Source organism: Gavia stellata, chromosome Z (assembly GCF_030936135.1).
Source record: "Gavia stellata isolate bGavSte3 chromosome Z, bGavSte3.hap2, whole genome shotgun sequence".
Lineage (NCBI taxonomy): Eukaryota > Metazoa > Chordata > Aves > Gaviiformes > Gaviidae > Gavia > Gavia stellata.
The window spans coordinates 31681642-31699093 of record NC_082637.1 but is presented as its reverse complement, the minus strand read 5'-3'; the positions used below and the strand labels follow the sequence as shown (position 1 = coordinate 31699093).

Genomic DNA, 17452 nt, shown 5'->3' with positions numbered 1-17452 from the left:
CGCCATCCCATTTCCCTGCCAACAGAGGACAGTGGAAGTGGAACTGTAACGCAGCAGCCCACTAACCTCCCCCACCCTGTCCTGTGAATCAGCTCGATGACAATGTAATTGTGCACCTGAACTTGCCTGTTCCCACATTACATTCAAAGGCAAATGAGGAAAGCAAGGTGGAAGGAGAGCAGGGGTGCCCCAGCTTTCCCGCAGAGCTGCACCCGATGGAGTGAGAGGGACATTACGCTGGTCTTCAGGCCTCCTACTGCTATAGTCAGCAGAGTAACAGGGGTGACGGTGGAGCCGTCAGCTTGAGGCTTCAGAGTTGACACCAGTGTGCGAGGAATGGGTGTAGGTCCACACCCTTGCGTACTGGCTGTTGAAGTTGTAGAGCTGAACTGGGTAAATCCCCCCGGACAAAGGCAGATGTTTGTGTGTACAGCATTCAGCCAGGAGCTGGCTGTTTTTCTGCGTTTCAGGCTGGGGGAACGGTGGCTCTCTTAAAGAGAAGTGGAAGGCAGAAGCGGAGAGTTGTGCCTGGGGCCGCACATGGGCACGGGGAGCTGAGCCAGGAACTCCCGCCGCCCTGGTGGTCGGGCTGCTCAGGCCTCCTCACCCACCTCAGACAGCCCTCAAGGGTCCCCGACATGGCTGCACCCCATGTGAGCCCCCACCAGACCCTGTCCCCAGAGCCAAGGTGCCCCCTGAATGGAATGGGCCCATGCTTTGGGGATCAGGACCCCCAAACGCTGCCAGGCTCCGATGACTCCTTCCTGGGCCAAGATGGGGGGGCAGCCCTCGTGCCAAAGGATTTCCTCAAGGACCTTAGGCAAGGAAAGGCTACGGGAGTGTGGCCTCCTTTCGCTCCGTTAGGACGCATCCCCTTGGCGGAGAGAAAGCGGAAAGCCTGAGGAAGGCCTCAGCCTGCGAAAGGCACAAGTTGGCTGCTTTGAGAGGGCCTCTGAAACACCATTGCTCTGCACCAGACTAACAGCCACATCCCTCTGGTCTGTTTCTCCATTTTCAGGCAGAGCTGAGCCTCTTCTGCACTCATGCTGGGTTTCCCAAGCCTCGTGGCTGCTGCTTTGCCCAGCTTCCCCAAAGTGTCCCCCCAGCCCGGCACTAGGCTTTGTGTGCCCTACACGCTCTACGCACCAGCTCCTGTTCCCGGGAGAAATAAACCCACATAGCTGTTCTCTAGGAGCTGTGCGGGCCTCACTGCACATCTGGCCGGGATGCTGCCGGCTCCTCTCCTTCAGAGGGCTGTCGATGCCCCTTGTGCTCTTGGAGGAGCCTTTCTCCTCCTCATCTTGGGGAGAAACAAAGCTCTCCTGCAGGCTTATGTCCCCTCCTCCTGCTGCAGGAGTGTTGCCTGCTCAGGGGAGGCCAGTCAGGGAAGAGCTCCAGAAGTATTACGGGGAGGTGGGGGCACCTGCCACCAGCACACAGCCACCAGGACACTGCGAGCTCCTTCCAGCCGGGAGGTGGTGGCTCACACTGCCGTGGGGCTGGGCAGGGCCGCCACTCTCATTTTCTCCAGCACTGCAGCGTGACAGCTCTTGCTGGCTCTGCCGGAGGCTGCTGAGACACACCTGCGTGGTTGTTGTGGAGAGCCCTCCAAGAAGGCTTGTGCAGGAGAGCAGCAGGGATTTCCCAAGCCCCCTGTCCGGGGCCGTAATCAGCAGAACCCCAGGGTTTTGGGGTCAGGGGAACCCCAGGCTTTGTGGATCAGGACCCCCAAACGCTGCCAGGCTCCGAGGACATTGCTCTGCACCAGACTAACAGCCACATCCCTCTGGTCTGTTTCTCCATTTTCCTCTTTAATCCTTAGTGAGGGAGGGTCTCCACACGTGTCTGGCTGATGGCACTCGATCCCACGATCTTCCCATGCACCTGCACGCGATAAATGCAGGTGTATCCTGGTTTTCCCCAGTTGCTCTGTATGCCAAGTTTCAAAAACCGAAAGGCGGAAGAGAGGGGCTTTCAGCTGAGCCTCTTCCCCACTCACGGCAGGTTGCTCAAGCTCCGGGGCTGTTGCTCTGCCCACAGCCCTTGCTGGCTTCCCTGTACCGTCTCCGCAGCCCTCCATTAGGCTCTGTGTGTCCCACCTGCCAGGTGATGCCGCGAGGAGGAACGAGCCCTCGCAGCCATTCTCCAGGAGCTGTGTGGGCCCAGTTATTCCTGGGAGGAGCGTGCCTGCCATGGCCACACAGCCACCAGGACCCGGCGAGCTTCCTCCAGCCGGGAGGTGGTGGCTCACAGTGCCCTGGGGCGCTGGAGGCCGCGCTGTGCAGGAAGAAGTCTGGGACTGCCCTGAGCCGGTCACAGCTTGCTCCAGTCAGCTGGAGAAGGGCCAGAACCGACCCCACCCACCATGTGAAGAATAGAACCAATCAGAGAAGGGTGTTGTGGCTCTGACCCAATCAGAGGTGTTTCCTAAAGGGTGGGGAGGGCTGAGAGAGAGGAGCAGACATGTCAGGGTGGGAGGAGAGAGGGGAAGGAAATGGCTGCCCTGGAGCAGGCTGCGGGGAGAGGTGTCCAAAGGGAGCAGGGCTGCCTCTCCTAAGTGATTTCTTTGCCTTTCTTTTCCTTTGACACGAGGAGCGGTACTTAATAGGTTGCTCACAGGCAAGTGTATTACATGGGGAGAAGGTCCCCGAATGAGTGAGTTGGTGTGGGTTTGTGACAGCTGCCGGTGGACGATATGGCCAAAGCCTAGACCCGACGTGGCCTGGGACTGGAGTAACTGCAGGGCCTGTGAAACTCTGGCAGGAGCCTTGGTGCTGGAGTTTCAGACCCCTCAAGGGTCCCAGCCATGGCCACAAGTCAGTCCCCAGAGCCAAGGTGCCCCCTGAATGGAATGGGCCCGTGCTTTGTGGATCAGGACCCCCAAACGCTGCCAGGCTCCGATGACTCCTTCCCGGGCCAAGATGGGGGGGCGGCCCTCGTGCCAAAGGATTTCCTCAAGGACCTTAGGCAAGGAAAGGCTACGGGAGTGTGGCCTCCTTTCGCTCCGTTAGGACGCATCCCCTTGGCGGAGAGAAAGCGGAAAGCCTGAGGAAGGCCTCAGCCTGCGAAAGGCACAAGTTGGCTGCTTTGAGAGGGCCTCTGAAACACCATGCTCTGCACCAGACTAACAGCCACATCCCTCTGGTCTGTTTCTCCATTTTCCTCTTTAATTCTTAGTGAGGGAGGGTCTCCACACGTGTCTGGCCGATGGCACTCGATCCCACGATCTTCCCATGCACCTGCACGCGATAAATGCAGGTGTATCCTGGTTTTCCCCAGTTGCTCTGTATGCCAAGTTTCAAAAACCGAAAGGCTCTGGGGTTCCCATTCTGCAAAGAAACCACGACAAAAAGCAGCGTCACTGCTGGGGTGTAACAAGTGAGAGCAGGTTCTGTGCGTCTTCCTCTGCCAGCCCGGCCCCTGCTCCGGGACCAGGTCCCGCCCCGGCCGTAGAGGCAGCTTCTCCCTCCTTCCCTTCTCCCACCCAGGCAGCAATGGACCCCTGTGCCCCTGCAGAGAAAACGCCTGGCCTTAGAGAGCGTGGCGGGCAGCTGTGGAAACCTGAGGCTCGCTGGTGCCGAGGATTCAGGCCCTGGGGAAATTCCTGCTGCTGGGGCAAGGTGCTGGGCATCCTCCCTGCCACCGCCTGCCCGGCGGGTGCAGCCAGGCAGCTCCAGGGACCCAGTCAGCTGTGGGGGCCAACGCGGGCTTTGTTCTGCTTTTGCCGCCCTGCCGGATGCCACTGTCCCTCCCGATCCCACCTGGCTGTTTTTCTCAGCCAGGGTGGGGACCCTGCCCCTGCAGGGACCATGCACACTCCTTCTGCAAGTGACTTGCTGGCAAAGCGGTGTTTCTGCCCTGGCCTCTTGCCCGCACGCACTTGCTGTACCTGCAGAGGGAAGGTCTGGGTGGGCTCTTTGTGCACGGCGTAGGTGAATGTCCCCAGCAGAGTTTCATCCTCGCCTTCCTCATCCAGTCCCTTGGAGATAAAGCACAGGGAAGCAGGTCAGGCTCAACCCGACCACGAGGAAACACTCATGCCAGATCCTGCCCCTGATCTGCACCCCACTCCTGCGGCTCCAACGTGGTCCGGCACAGGATGAGTTTGGGCTGAGTCTCCTCCTTGTGTGCTGCTCAGGGGCCCGGAGGTGCTGGGCCAAAATGCACTGAGCAAGTCTTAGGAGGGCTGACAACACCCCGCATGTCCCTTGAAACGTCCCCTCCGGGAACGGCTGTGCTTGGGAGCACACGAGTCTTGGCAGATGCGCAGAGAGCAGCAAGTCTCCGTTACAGATTTTCCCTGTGGCCAGGTCCCAGCCCCCAGTGCCCGGCAGAGACTTACAGAGACCGTGAAATCTCGGGGGGCGCTACTGACAGTCCCCAGCGGAGAGGCTATCTTGGAGGTGTGCTGTATGGTGACGGCCGTTGGTCGTACTTGTGCAGGCAACCGGATTAGCACCTCACTCCGAGACCCTTGGAAAGGCCAGCAATATCCCGGGGAAGCATCCGGCTGAAAGCAGAGGGCAAGAGCAATGAATGCGAGGGCATGATGGGGCCCGCTGCGCTTCCATGCAGCCAGAAGCACAGGCGGCACTGTGCCTGTGGGCTGTGCTTGTGTTCAAAATGAATGGCGTGTTGGGAAGCAGAGAGAAGTACCCCACCGTCTTCCCGTCCCGGGAAAGAGGGAAACAGCCAGCCGGTGGGAAACATCTGATACCCTGCACCCGAGTCAGGGCTTTCAAGAAAGCTCTGTTTCTGGCCAGCAGCTCTGCAGCCTCCCCCCACCCTCCACCACCCCCTGGGGAAAGGGACAATCAGAGGTGTGGCAGGGAAATGGGGTCGCCAAGGAGAAGCTCCTTCACCCAGCAGTGACCGGGGATGGTGGGCAAGAAGCTCAGCTCAGCTCAGCCCCCTTCTGAGGGCAACTGCTCTTTTCTAGGGAGCCAAGCCCTGTGTGCGACTTCAGGTGTCAGGCACTGGACCAGTGCCGTGGCCTTGAGCAACACCTCTGGCCTGAGGGGAGAAGCCCCAGGGCTTGCCCCAACCTTGTAAGAGGCAAGAGAAGCAGCACTGACGGCTTCTGCTGCTGTACCTGCACAAAGGTATCCAGAACGTGTGGAGCACACAGGAACCAAAACACCCTGCAGAGCCATGCAGAGCTGCTGGATGATCTGTGCAGGTCGATGGCAGCCCCTGCAGGGAGAAGAGAGCAGCTGACTGCAAGAGGCCCCAGTCTAAGTGGACCTTGTGGCTGCAAGTGACTTGTAAGGCTGCCTGCCAGCCCTGCACACTGCACTGCATGCTGAGAGGTGCCCCAGGAAGAGGAGGGGATCCCCATGACTCTTGATGGCATTTCTCTCCGAGCCGCACAAGGAGAAGGTCTGTGGGTGCTGGGAGACAGCAAGGCCCCACGGGAAGGGCAGCAGACCAAAGCAAAGGCCCCACTGCGTGGACAGCAGAGGATGACCCAGCCATACGCTTTCATTCCCCAGGAAAGCTCCACGGAGTGGGAGAGGGCAAAAATGCTGCCAGGGGCATACGAGGGGCACCAGCCAAGATCCCGAAGGCAGGACTGGCGTGAGCCCAAGGGAGCTGCTCTGCCAGAGTCATGCTCTTGGGCCCCGTGATTTGGTCCCAGCTGCCTCTGCCTCGGAGAGCAGAGCCTGCAGCACAGCCTGCTTTCGGGAACGCCAAGCACGAGCCCAGCACGACAAGAGCTGACTGCCTGGGTCCGAGGTCTGTCCGTACCTGCACTTTTCAGAGCCCAATCAGACATCTGTGTGGTTGCAGACACTGCCTCTCTCATTTGCTGAACTTCCTGGGAAAGGCACAAAGGAACAACGGAAATGACCACATCAGACCTGGCCAGGAGAAGGGGCTTTACAGCGGAGAAGCTCAACCAGCAGCCCCTGGCAAGGGATGGGTGTGCGGGCTGAGCAGGAAAAGCCCACCAACTGGCCCAGGAAGCGCCTTGTGCTGGGCCCTGCTCGTCCCAGCCCCCTTTCCCAAAGTGCAGGATCACCTTCTTCATAGTGCCGATCTCTGCAGCCAGGCGTGCCACCTCATCCCTCAGCTGTTGCATCTGTTGCGATTGTTCCCCCCACAGAGCGAGCGTGTTCCTGCAGACACCGGGAAAGCAGATCTTGTCAGAGAGCTGCCCAGCCCCTCCCGGAGCCTCCAAGCCTGGGAGGAGCAGAGACAGAGGGGCTCGAGCCCCCTTTTCTTTCCCCAGTTTGTGAGTACTTCCCTTCCCCTCCAGGTTTCCCAAAAGGCCCAGGCAGGACCGAAAGGCATGACCCTTGGTGCTGTGCCAGTGAGTGCAAATAGCACGGGCTCATCTACCGCTACCCCACCAAATGTGCTGCAGGTCGGGAGAAAGGAGAGGGCTCTTACCGCAGGGACCTCAGGTTGGCTGCAGGCTGCCCCAGCAGCACCTGAAAGAGAAAGGCTCTCCGTTTGAGTCCCTGGAGCCGGTGGCTCCAGGAAGGCAATGCAGAAGCTGCTGCCACTTCTGTGGGTCACTGCCTGGAACCGGAGGACGGGGAGATTCACCCACCCACCCACTGACCGCCAGCAGTGCTCCTTTGCAGGACTTTACTGTCCCACTGACCTGTGGCACATTCTTTGCCCGCAGCATCCACATGAGCAGCGAGATCCCGCAGTAGGCACCAGCTGTAATTCACATCACCAAGCCTGGGTTACTTGACTAGGGTTTCTAACAGACCCCGTAGCCACACAGTCTCCTCCCACACCAGGGTGGCAAGAGGTTGGCTGTGGACATGGGGAAGGGGTGCAGAGAGAGGCTGCAGCTCCAAGCAGGGACTCTTGCCTTGCTCCTTGAGGCTCTGCACAGCCCTGGTTCCCAGGCATGCTTTCACCCCACAGCTACACCCCATTTCCCCTGCATGCAGCGAGCATATTGTGACCTCCCGGACCCACAAAGGTGGGAGGTTGGAAGGGCCCCACCGGCACTCCAGCACCTCTCCCTCACGCTGAAGCTCACACCCGCACCTCTGTGCCTCCGCTGACAGCGGGCGAATACTCACCGAGAGCAGCTAGGCTCATCCAGAAGAGGATCGTGAAGAGCCTCCCCTTTTTCAGGGTGATGATGTCTTTCCTGAAAAAGAGTAAGTCCTGGTGTTAGCAGTGCCCAAGGACAAAGCCCTGCACAGGGGGATTTTCTCTTACAGTTGAGGAGCAGCAATTTATAGGGGAGCCAGGGGGTTTCCTGGTGGGGAGCACCTCCAGCCTCCCCCTGCTCGCCCTGACCCACTGGCACCCCCCCGCCTCCATGGCCACACGGGACATGTGTTGTACTCACAGGGTGGAGATGCCTGTGCTGAGGCTTCTCTGGAGGGAGAGCATGGCCATTGCCAGGCGGTAAGCAGGGCTGAAGACCAAGCCTGGGCAAAGAAACCGGAGAAAAGCCTGAGGGGCCTTCCTGAGGATGCCCGTCAGGGCGTGTGCCAGACGCCTGCGGGGAGGTGGGTGCAGACCCCCTGGGAGTGGGGGACAGAGGGCCGGGCAGGACCCCCTCGCAGGCAGGACACTGACAGCGTGCCTGGGGAGGCAGGGTGGTACGAGGCTTTGGCCCCTTGGCCTCTATTGTACTGGGGTACCCCGTGGTTACTACAGTGTCCCACAAAGACACAGACACGGTAGCCCGCTCCGTCATGGTCACATTGGCGAGGTGGCCCCAGGCCTCCCTTGGGGCAGGATGACGTTGGTTCTGCAGGGCCGTAGGTCCCGGCTGAGTCAGGCAGGCTTGGTGCAAACGTGGCGTGAAAGGCGGCGCTGAACTTACGCTCGTTTTCTCCAGTGCTACAGCTGCAGTGTGCTGGCCCTTTCCAGCTGGTGCCCTGGTCCTCCTGAGAGAGGGTGCACCTACGGGAGGAGAAGGACGGAGCACTGCTTTGCGCCATCTCCGTGCCATGCGAGCCAAGGCCCTGGCCAGGAGACAGGTTTTGGGAAGCCTCCCAGGAGACGTCCCTGCCGTGGTGAGACAGGGCAGAAGACACGGCAGAGCGGGGTGGCGCAGATGCTCCTTACCGCGACTGCCCCCCGGCCCCCATAGCACCAACCTGCCTCTGGGCAGGCATCTCAGAGGCCTGGCGCTCTTTGGGGAGTGGGGAGCAGCTGCCCTCCTCCAAAGCCCCCACCTCTTCCCAGGGCCCCTGCAGCACAAGGGCCAGAGCCCTCTCCGAAACACCCCCAAGGCTTCTCTCCCTCAGGAGAGACCCATCAGGACTGCCACTCGTGGCGGGTTTCCCGAGCCCTGGGACTGTTGCACTGCCCACAGCGCTCGCCGGCTTCTCCATCGCGTCCCCCCAGCCTCGCTTTAGGCTCTGTGGGTCCCACCCGCCAGCTGATGTCCCCAGGAGGAACAAACCCTTGTACCTGTTCTCGATGACCTGAGTAGCCCCAGCTGCACATCCCTTGCTGCCAGCTCTCCTCCTTGAGAGGGCAGCGCCCTGTGCTCTTGCAGGAGCCTTTCTCCTCCTCATCCTGGGGAGAAACGAAGCTTCCCTGCAAGCTTGTGTGTCCTCCTTCCGCTGCTGGAGTGTCGCCTGCCCAGGGGAGGCCGCGAGAGCCCCAAACCGATTGCTGGGAGGAGAACGCCTGCCACGGGCGCACGGCCACCAGGACAAGGCAAGCTCCTTCCAGGCGGGAGGTTGTGGCCCACAGTGGCGTGGTGCAGGGCGGCCAGTCTTGACTTCTCAGAGGCCTGGCCCCGCACGGTGTGAGGTCATGGCTGTGACATCACAGACAGAGCTGCCGGGGGGCAGGGGGCGGGGAGAGACGCCGCCGCACACTTGGCACTGTGTTTTGCGTTTGTGAGTAGACGGTGTTGAAAACACACCAGCGTTTTAGCTGGCGCTGAACAGTGCTTGCAGAGCACCGAGGCTTCCTCTGTTTCTCTCTGTGTGTCCCCGAGCGAGTAGGCTGTGCGGGTGGGCAAGGGGTTGGGAGGGGACACAGCAGGGAGAGCCGACCCAAATTGACCACAGGGCTCTTCCATGCCATGTAACATTGTGCTCCGCAAGAAAGCCCTGGCCTTTGGTCTTTCCAAAGTAGCTGTTGCTTGGGGACTGGCTGGGCATCGCTGTGCTGGGGTGAACCCACCACAGCCTGTTTAGAGAAAGGAGGGTGCTTGCTGTGTGTTTTGTAGTCTCCCGGGGGACCAGGAGGGTCCCTGCATGGGGGCACAGGGTGCCCTGAGGGCACTGGGCATCTGGGATAGCAGCACAGCGTTAGGGAGGATCCTGAGCAGGGCCCCCTGCCTTCCCCCTGCCTGGGCAGGGCCAACCCTGCCAGCCAGGGGGTCCCCATGGGGCAAGGAGGGGGCGCTGGCTCTGGGTGACACCAGGCTGGGGCTGGGGCTGCATGGGGCTTTGGCTTGCTCAGCCCCTCTGCCTCCACATCGTCATGGGGAGCTCCGGCCACCAAAGTGGCCCCGGGCATGGGCCAGGGGCTGCTGTGCACAGGTCCCTTCCTACCTCAGTCACTGTATGATTCTAAGCCTACAGGCGCCCTTTTGCAGACAGCTGAGCAGATGCTTTTCTTCCAAGCATTTCTGACAGAGACTTCCATGGGAAATGATGCTTGCACCAACGCCATCCCATTTCCCTGCCAACAGAGGACAGTGGAAGTGGAACTGTAACGCAGCAGCCCACTAACCTCCCCCACCCTGTCCTGTGAATCAGCTCGATGACAATGTAATTGTGCACCTGAACTTGCCTGTTCCCACATTACATTCAAAGGCAAATGAGGAAAGCAAGGTGGAAGGAGAGCAGGGGTGCCCCAGCTTTCCCGCAGAGCTGCACCCGATGGAGTGAGAGGGACATTACGCTGGTCTTCAGGCCTCCTACTGCTATAGTCAGCAGAGTAACAGGGGTGACGGTGGAGCCGTCAGCTTGAGGCTTCAGAGTTGACACCAGTGTGCAAGGAATGGGTGTAGGTCCACACCCTTGCGTACTGGCTGTTGAAGTTGTAGAGCTGAACTGGGTAAATCCACCCGGACAAAGGCAGATGTTTGTGTGTACAGCATTCAGCCAGGAGCTGGCTGTTTTTCTGCGTTTCAGGCTGGGGGAACGGTGGCTCTCTTAAAGAGAAGCGGAAGGCAGAAGGCAGAAGCGGAGAGTTGTGCCTGGGGCCGCACATGGGCACGGGGAGCTGAGCCAGGAACTCCCGCCGCCCTGGTGGTCGGGCTGCTCAGGCCTCCTCACCCACCTCAGACAGCCCTCAAGGGTCCCCGACATGGCTGCACCCCATGTGGGCCCCCACCAGACCCTGTCCCCAGAGCCAAGGTGCCCTCTGAATGGCATGGGCCCGTGCTTTGGGGATCAGGACCCCCAAACGCTGCCAGGCTCCGATGACTCCTTCCCGGGCCAAGATGGGGGGGCGGCCCTCGTGCCAAAGGATTTCGTCAAGGACCTTAGGCAAGGAAAGGCTACGGGAGTGTGGCCTCCTTTCGCTCCGTTAGGACGCATCCCCTTGGCGGAGAGAAAGCGGAAAGCCTGAGGAAGGCCTCAGCCTGCGAAAGGCACAAGTTGGCTGCTTTGAGAGGGCCTCTGAAACACCATGCTCTGCACCAGACTAACAGCCACATCCCTCTGGTCTGTTTCTCCATTTTCCTCTTTAATTCTTAGTGAGGGAGGGTCTCCACACGTGTCTGGCCGATGGCACTCGATCCCACGATCTTCCCATGCACCTGCACGCGATAAATGCAGGTGTATCCTGGTTTTCCCCAGTTGCTCTGTATGCCAAGTTTCAAAAACCGAAAGGCTCTGGGGTTCCCATTCTGCAAAGAAACCACAACAAAAAGCAGTGTCACTGCTGGGGTGTAACGAGTGAGAGCAGGTTCCATGCGTCTTCCTCTGCCAGCCCGGCCCCTGCTCCGGGACCAGGTCCCGCCCCGGCCGTAGAGGCAGCTTCTCCCTCCTTCCCTTCTCCCACCCAGGCAGCAATGGACCCCTGTGCCCCTGCAGAGAAAACGCCTGGCCTTAGAGAGCGTGGCGGGCAGCTGTGGAAACCTGAGGCTCGCTGGTGCCGAGGAAGCGGGGCCCTGGGGAAATTCCTGCTGCTGGGGCAAGGTGCTGGGCATCCTCCCTGCCACCGCCTGCCCAGCGGGTGCAGCCAGGCAGCTCCAGGGACCCAGTCGGCTGTGGGGGCCAATGCGGCCTTCGTCCTGCTTTTGCCGCCCTGCCAGATGCCACTGTCCCTCCCGATCCCACCACTGTTTTTCTCAGCCAGGGTGGGGACCCTGCCCCTGCAGGGACCATGCACACTCCTTCTGCAAGTGACTTGCTGGCAAAGCGGTGTTTCTGCCCTGGCCTCTTGCCCGCACGCACTCTCTGTACCTGCAGAGGGAAGGTCTGGGTGGGCTCTTTGTGCACGGCGTAGGTGAATGTCCCCAGCAGAGTTTCATCCTCGCCTTCCTCATCCAGTCCCTTGGAGATAAAGCACAGGGGAGCAGGTCAGGCTTGACCCGACCATGAGGAAACACTCATGCCAGATCCTGCCCCTGATCTGCACCCCACTCCTGTGGATCCAACGTGGTCTGGCCGAGGATGAGGTTGGGCTGAGTCTCCTCCTTGTGTGCTGCTCAGGGGCCCAGAGGTGCTGGGCCAAAATGCACTGAGCAAGTCTTAGGAGGGCTGACAACACCCCGCATGTCCCTTGAAACGTCCCCTCCGGGAACGGCCGTGCTTGGGAGCACACGAGTCTTGGCAGATGCGCAGAGAGCAGCAAGTCTCCGTTACAGATTTTCCCTGTGGCCAGGTCCCAACCCCCAGTGCCCGGCAGAGACTTACAGAGACCGTGAAATCTCGGGGAGCGCTACTGACAGTCTCCAGCGGAGAGGCTATCTTGGAGGCGTGCTGTACGGTGACGGCCGTTGGTCGTACTTGTGCAGGCAACCGGATTAGCACCTCACTCCCAGACCCTTGGAAAGGCCAGCAATATCCCGGGGAAGCATCCGTCTGAAAGCAGAGGGCAAGGGCAACGAACGTGAGGGTGTGATGGGGCCTGCTGTGCTCCCATGCAGGCAGAAGCACAGGAGGCACTGCACCTGTGGGCTGTGCTTGTGTTCAAAATGAATGGCGTGTTGGGAAGCAGAGAGAAGTACCCCGCCGTCTTCCCGGCCCGGGAAAGAACAAATATGGGAAACATCTGATACCCTGCACCAGAGTCAGGGCTTTCAAGAAAGCTCTGTTTCTGGCCAGCAGCTCTGCAGCCTCCCCCCACCCTCCACCACCCCCTGGGGAAAGGGACAATCAGAGGTGTGGCAGGGAAATGGGGTCGCCAAGGAGAAGCTCCTTCACCCAGCAGTGACCGGGGATGGTGGGCAGGAAGCTCAGCTCAGCTCAGCCCCCTTCTGAGGGCAACTGCTCTTTTCTAGGGAGCCAAGCCCTGTGTGAGACCTCAGGTGTCAGTGAGCAGTGCCATGGCCTTGAGCAACACCTCTGGCCTGAGGGGAGAAGCCCCAGGGCTTGCCCCAACCTTGTAAGAGGCAAGAGAAGCAGCACTGACGGCTTCTGCTGCTGTACCTGCACAAAGGTATCCAGAACGTGTGGAGCACACAGGAACCAAAACACCCTGCAGAGCCATGCAGAGCTGCTGGATGATCTGTGCAGGTCGATGGCAGCCCCTGCAGGGAGAAGAGAGCAGCTGACTGCAAGAGGCCCCAGTCTAAGTGGACCTTGTGGCTGCAAGTGACTTGTAAGGCTGCCTGCCAGCCCTGCACACTGCACTGCATGCTGAGAGGTGCCCCAGGAAGAGGAGGGGATCCCCATGACTCTTGATGGCATTTCTCTCCGAGCCGCACAAGGAGAAGGTCTGTGGGTGCTGGGAGACAGCAAGGCCCCACGGGAAGGGCAGCAGACCAAAGCAAAGGCCCCACTGTGTGGACAGCAGAGGATGACCCAGCCATACGCTTTCATTCCCCAGGAAAGCTCCACGGTGTGGGAGAGGGCAAAAATGCTGCCAGGGGCATGCGAGGGGCACCAGCCAAGATCCCGAAGGCAGGACTGGCGTGAGCCCAAGGGAGCTGCTCTGCCAGAGTCATGCTCTTGGGCCCCGTGATTTGGTCCCAGCTGCCTCTGCCTCGGAGAGCAGAGTCTGCAGCACAGCCTGCTTTCGGGAACACCAAGCACGAGCCCAGCACGACAAGAGCTGACTGCCTGGGTCCGAGGTCTGTCCGTACCTGCACTTTTCAGAGCCCAGTCAGACATCTGTGTGGTTGCAGACACTGCCTCCCTCATTTGCTGAACTTCCTGGGAAAGGCACAAAGGAACAACGGAAATGACCACATCAGACCTGGCCAGGAGAAGGGGCTTTACAGCGGAGAAGCTCAACCAGCAGCCCCTGGCAAGGGATGGGTGTGCGGGCTGAGCAGGAAAAGCCCACCAACTGGCCCAGGAAGCGCCTTGTGCTGGGCCCTGCTCGTCCCAGCCCCCTTTCCCAAAGTGCAGGATCACCTTCTTCATAGTGCCGATCTCTGCAGCCAGGCGTGCCACCTCATCCCTCAGCTGTTGCATCTGTTGCGATTGTTCCCCCCACAGAGCGAGCGTGTTCCTGCAGACACCGGGAAAGCAGATCTTGTCAGAGAGCTGCCCAGCCCCTCCCGGAGCCTCCAAGCCTGGGAGGAGCAGAGACAGAGGGGCTCGAGCCCCCTTTTCTTTCCCCAGTTTGTGAGTACTTCCCTTCCCCTCCAGGTTTCCCAAAAGGCCCAGGCAGGACCGAAAGGCATGACCCTTGGTGCTGTGCCAGTGAGTGCAAATAGCACGGGCTCATCTACCGCTACCCCACCAAATGTGCTGCAGGTCGGGAGAAAGGAGAGGGCTCTTACCGCAGGGACCTCAGGTTGGCTGCAGGCTGCCCCAGCAGCACCTGAAAGAGAAAGGCTCTCCGTTTGAGTCCCTGGAGCCGGTGGCTCCAGGAAGGCAATGCAGAAGCTGCTGCCACTTCTGTGGGTCACTGCCTGGAACCGGAGGACGGGGAGATTCACCCACCCACCCACTGACCGCCAGCAGTGCTCCTTTGCAGGACTTTACTGTCCCACTGACCTGTGGCACATTCTTTGCCCGCAGCATCCACATGAGCAGCGAGATCCCGCAGTAGGCACCAGCTGTAATTCACATCACCAAGCCTGGGTTACTTGACTAGGGTTTCTAACAGACCCCGTAGCCACACAGTCTCCTCCCACACCAGGGTGGCAAGAGGTTGGCTGTGGACATGGGGAAGGGGTGCAGAGAGAGGCTGCAGCTCCAAGCAGGGACTCTTGCCTTGCTCCTTGAGGCTCTGCACAGCCCTGGTTCCCAGGCATGCTTTCACCCCACAGCTACACCCCATTTCCCCTGCATGCAGCGAGCATATTGTGACCTCCCGGACCCACAAAGGTGGGAGGTTGGAAGGGCCCCACCGGCACTCCAGCACCTCTCCCTCACGCTGAAGCTCACACCCGCACCTCTGTGCCTCCGCTGACAGCGGGCGAATACTCACCGAGAGCAGCTAGGCTCATCCAGAAGAGGATCGTGAAGAGCCTCCCCTTTTTCAGGGTGATGATGTCTTTCCTGAAAAAGAGTAAGTCCTGGTGTTAGCAGTGCCCAAGGACAAAGCCCTGCACAGGGGGATTTTCTCTTACAGTTGAGGAGCAGCAATTTATAGGGGAGCCAGGGGGTTTCCTGGTGGGGAGCACCTCCAGCCTCCCCCTGCTCGCCCTGACCCACTGGCACCCCCCCGCCTCCATGGCCACACGGGACATGTGTTGTACTCACAGGGTGGAGATGCCTGTGCTGAGGCTTCTCTGGAGGGAGAGCATGGCCATTGCCAGGCGGTAAGCAGGGCTGAAGACCAAGCCTGGGCAAAGAAACCGGAGAAAAGCCTGAGGGGCCTTCCTGAGGATGCCCGTCAGGGCGTGTGCCAGACGCCTGCGGGGAGGTGGGTGCAGACCCCCTGGGAGTGGGGGACAGAGGGCCGGGCAGGACCCCCTCGCAGGCAGGACACTGACAGCGTGCCTGGGGAGGCAGGGTGGTACGAGGCTTTGGCCCCTTGGCCTCTATTGTACTGGGGTACCCCGTGGTTACTACAGTGTCCCACAAAGACACAGACACGGTAGCCCGCTCCGTCATGGTCACATTGGCGAGGTGGCCCCAGGCCTCCCTTGGGGCAGGATGACGTTGGTTCTGCAGGGCCGTAGGTCCCGGCTGAGTCAGGCAGGCTTGGTGCAAACGTGGCGTGAAAGGCGGCGCTGAACTTACGCTCGTTTTCTCCAGTGCTACAGCTGCAGTGTGCTGGCCCTTTCCAGCTGGTGCCCTGGTCCTCCTGAGAGAGGGTGCACCTACGGGAGGAGAAGGACGGAGCACTGCTTTGCGCCATCTCCGTGCCATGCGAGCCAAGGCCCTGGCCAGGAGACAGGTTTTGGGAAGCCTCCCAGGAGACGTCCCTGCCGTGGTGAGACAGGGCAGAAGACACGGCAGAGCGGGGTGGCGCAGATGCTCCTTACCGCGACTGCCCCCCGGCCCCCATAGCACCAACCTGCCTCTGGGCAGGCATCTCAGAGGCCTGGCGCTCTTTGGGGAGTGGGGAGCAGCTGCCCTCCTCCAAAGCCCCCACCTCTTCCCAGGGCCCCTGCAGCACAAGGGCCAGAGCCCTCTCCGAAACACCCCCAAGGCTTCTCTCCCTCAGGAGAGACCCATCAGGACTGCCACTCGTGGCGGGTTTCCCGAGCCCTGGGACTGTTGCACTGCCCACAGCGCTCGCCGGCTTCTCCATCGCGTCCCCCCAGCCTCGCTTTAGGCTCTGTGGGTCCCACCCGCCAGCTGATGTCCCCAGGAGGAACAAACCCTTGTACCTGTTCTCGATGACCTGAGTAGCCCCAGCTGCACATCCCTTGCTGCCAGCTCTCCTCCTTGAGAGGGCAGCGCCCTGTGCTCTTGCAGGAGCCTTTCTCCTCCTCATCCTGGGGAGAAACGAAGCTTCCCTGCAAGCTTGTGTGTCCTCCTTCCGCTGCTGGAGTGTCGCCTGCCCAGGGGAGGCCGCGAGAGCCCCAAACCGATTGCTGGGAGGAGAACGCCTGCCACGGGCGCACGGCCACCAGGACAAGGCAAGCTCCTTCCAGGCGGGAGGTTGTGGCCCACAGTGGCGTGGTGCAGGGCGGCCAGTCTTGACTTCTCAGAGGCCTGGCCCCGCACGGTGTGAGGTCATGGCTGTGACATCACAGACAGAGCTGCCGGGGGGCAGGGGGCGGGGAGAGACGCCGCCGCACACTTGGCACTGTGTTTTGCGTTTGTGAGTAGACGGTGTTGAAAACACACCAGCGTTTTAGCTGGCGCTGAACAGTGCTTGCAGAGCACCGAGGCTTCCTCTGTTTCTCTCTGTGTGTCCCCGAGCGAGTAGGCTGTGCGGGTGGGCAAGGGGTTGGGAGGGGACACAGCAGGGAGAGCCGACCCAAATTGACCACAGGGCTCTTCCATGCCATGTAACATTGTGCTCCGCAAGAAAGCCCTGGCCTTTGGTCTTTCCAAAGTAGCTGTTGCTTGGGGACTGGCTGGGCATCGCTGTGCTGGGGTGAACCCACCACAGCCTGTTTAGAGAAAGGAGGGTGCTTGCTGTGTGTTTTGTAGTCTCCCGGGGGACCAGGAGGGTCCCTGCATGGGGGCACAGGGTGCCCTGAGGGCACTGGGCATCTGGGATAGCAGCACAGCGTTAGGGAGGATCCTGAGCAGGGCCCCCTGCCTTCCCCCTGCCTGGGCAGGGCCAACCCTGCCAGCCAGGGGGTCCCCATGGGGCAAGGAGGGGGCGCTGGCTCTGGGTGACACCAGGCTGGGGCTGGGGCTGCATGGGGCTTTGGCTTGCTCAGCCCCTCTGCCTCCACATCGTCATGGGGAGCTCCGGCCACCAAAGTGGCCCCGGGCATGGGCCAGGGGCTGCTGTGCACAGGTCCCTTCCTACCTCAGTCACTGTATGATTCTAAGCCTACAGGCGCCCTTTTGCAGACAGCTGAGCAGATGCTTTTCTTCCAAGCATTTCTGACAGAGACTTCCATGGGAAATGATGCTTGCACCAACGCCATCCCATTTCCCTGCCAACAGAGGACAGTGGAAGTGGAACTGTAACGCAGCAGCCCACTAACCTCCCCCACCCTGTCCTGTGAATCAGCTCGATGACAATGTAATTGTGCACCTGAACTTGCCTGTTCCCACATTACATTCAAAGGCAAATGAGGAAAGCAAGGTGGAAGGAGAGCAGGGGTGCCCCAGCTTTCCCGCAGAGCTGCACCCGATGGAGTGAGAGGGACATTACGCTGGTCTTCAGGCCTCCTACTGCTATAGTCAGCAGAGTAACAGGGGTGACGGTGGAGCCGTCAGCTTGAGGCTTCAGAGTTGACACCAGTGTGCAAGGAATGGGTGTAGGTCCACACCCTTGCGTACTGGCTGTTGAAGTTGTAGAG

At 60.5% G+C, this 17452-nt stretch overlaps 2 protein-coding genes across 2 annotated transcripts; both read right to left on the bottom strand.

Annotated features, from left to right (window-relative positions):
- Positions 1-3173: 3173 nt before the first annotated feature.
- Positions 3174-6294, bottom strand: LOC132320704 (sperm-associated antigen 4 protein-like). The gene is made up of 7 exons (XM_059833556.1): positions 6285-6294; positions 6023-6183; positions 5749-5818; positions 5093-5193; positions 4343-4510; positions 3890-3979; positions 3174-3329 (listed from the first exon to the last, which is right to left on the bottom strand). The coding sequence occupies exons 1-7, from the start codon at positions 6292-6294 to the stop codon at positions 3174-3176; spliced, it is 756 nt and encodes a 251-aa protein (XP_059689539.1).
- Positions 6295-10645: 4351 nt separating this feature from the next.
- On the bottom strand, positions 10646-15131 carry LOC132320703 (sperm-associated antigen 4 protein-like). Its single transcript, XM_059833555.1, has 9 exons — positions 15038-15131; positions 14778-14859; positions 14503-14573; positions 13479-13639; positions 13205-13274; positions 12549-12649; positions 11814-11981; positions 11361-11450; positions 10646-10801 (listed from the first exon to the last, which is right to left on the bottom strand). Exons 1-9 carry the CDS (start codon positions 15129-15131, stop codon positions 10646-10648), a joined length of 993 nt encoding a protein of 330 aa, XP_059689538.1.
- Between the last annotated feature and the right edge of the window lie 2321 nt (positions 15132-17452).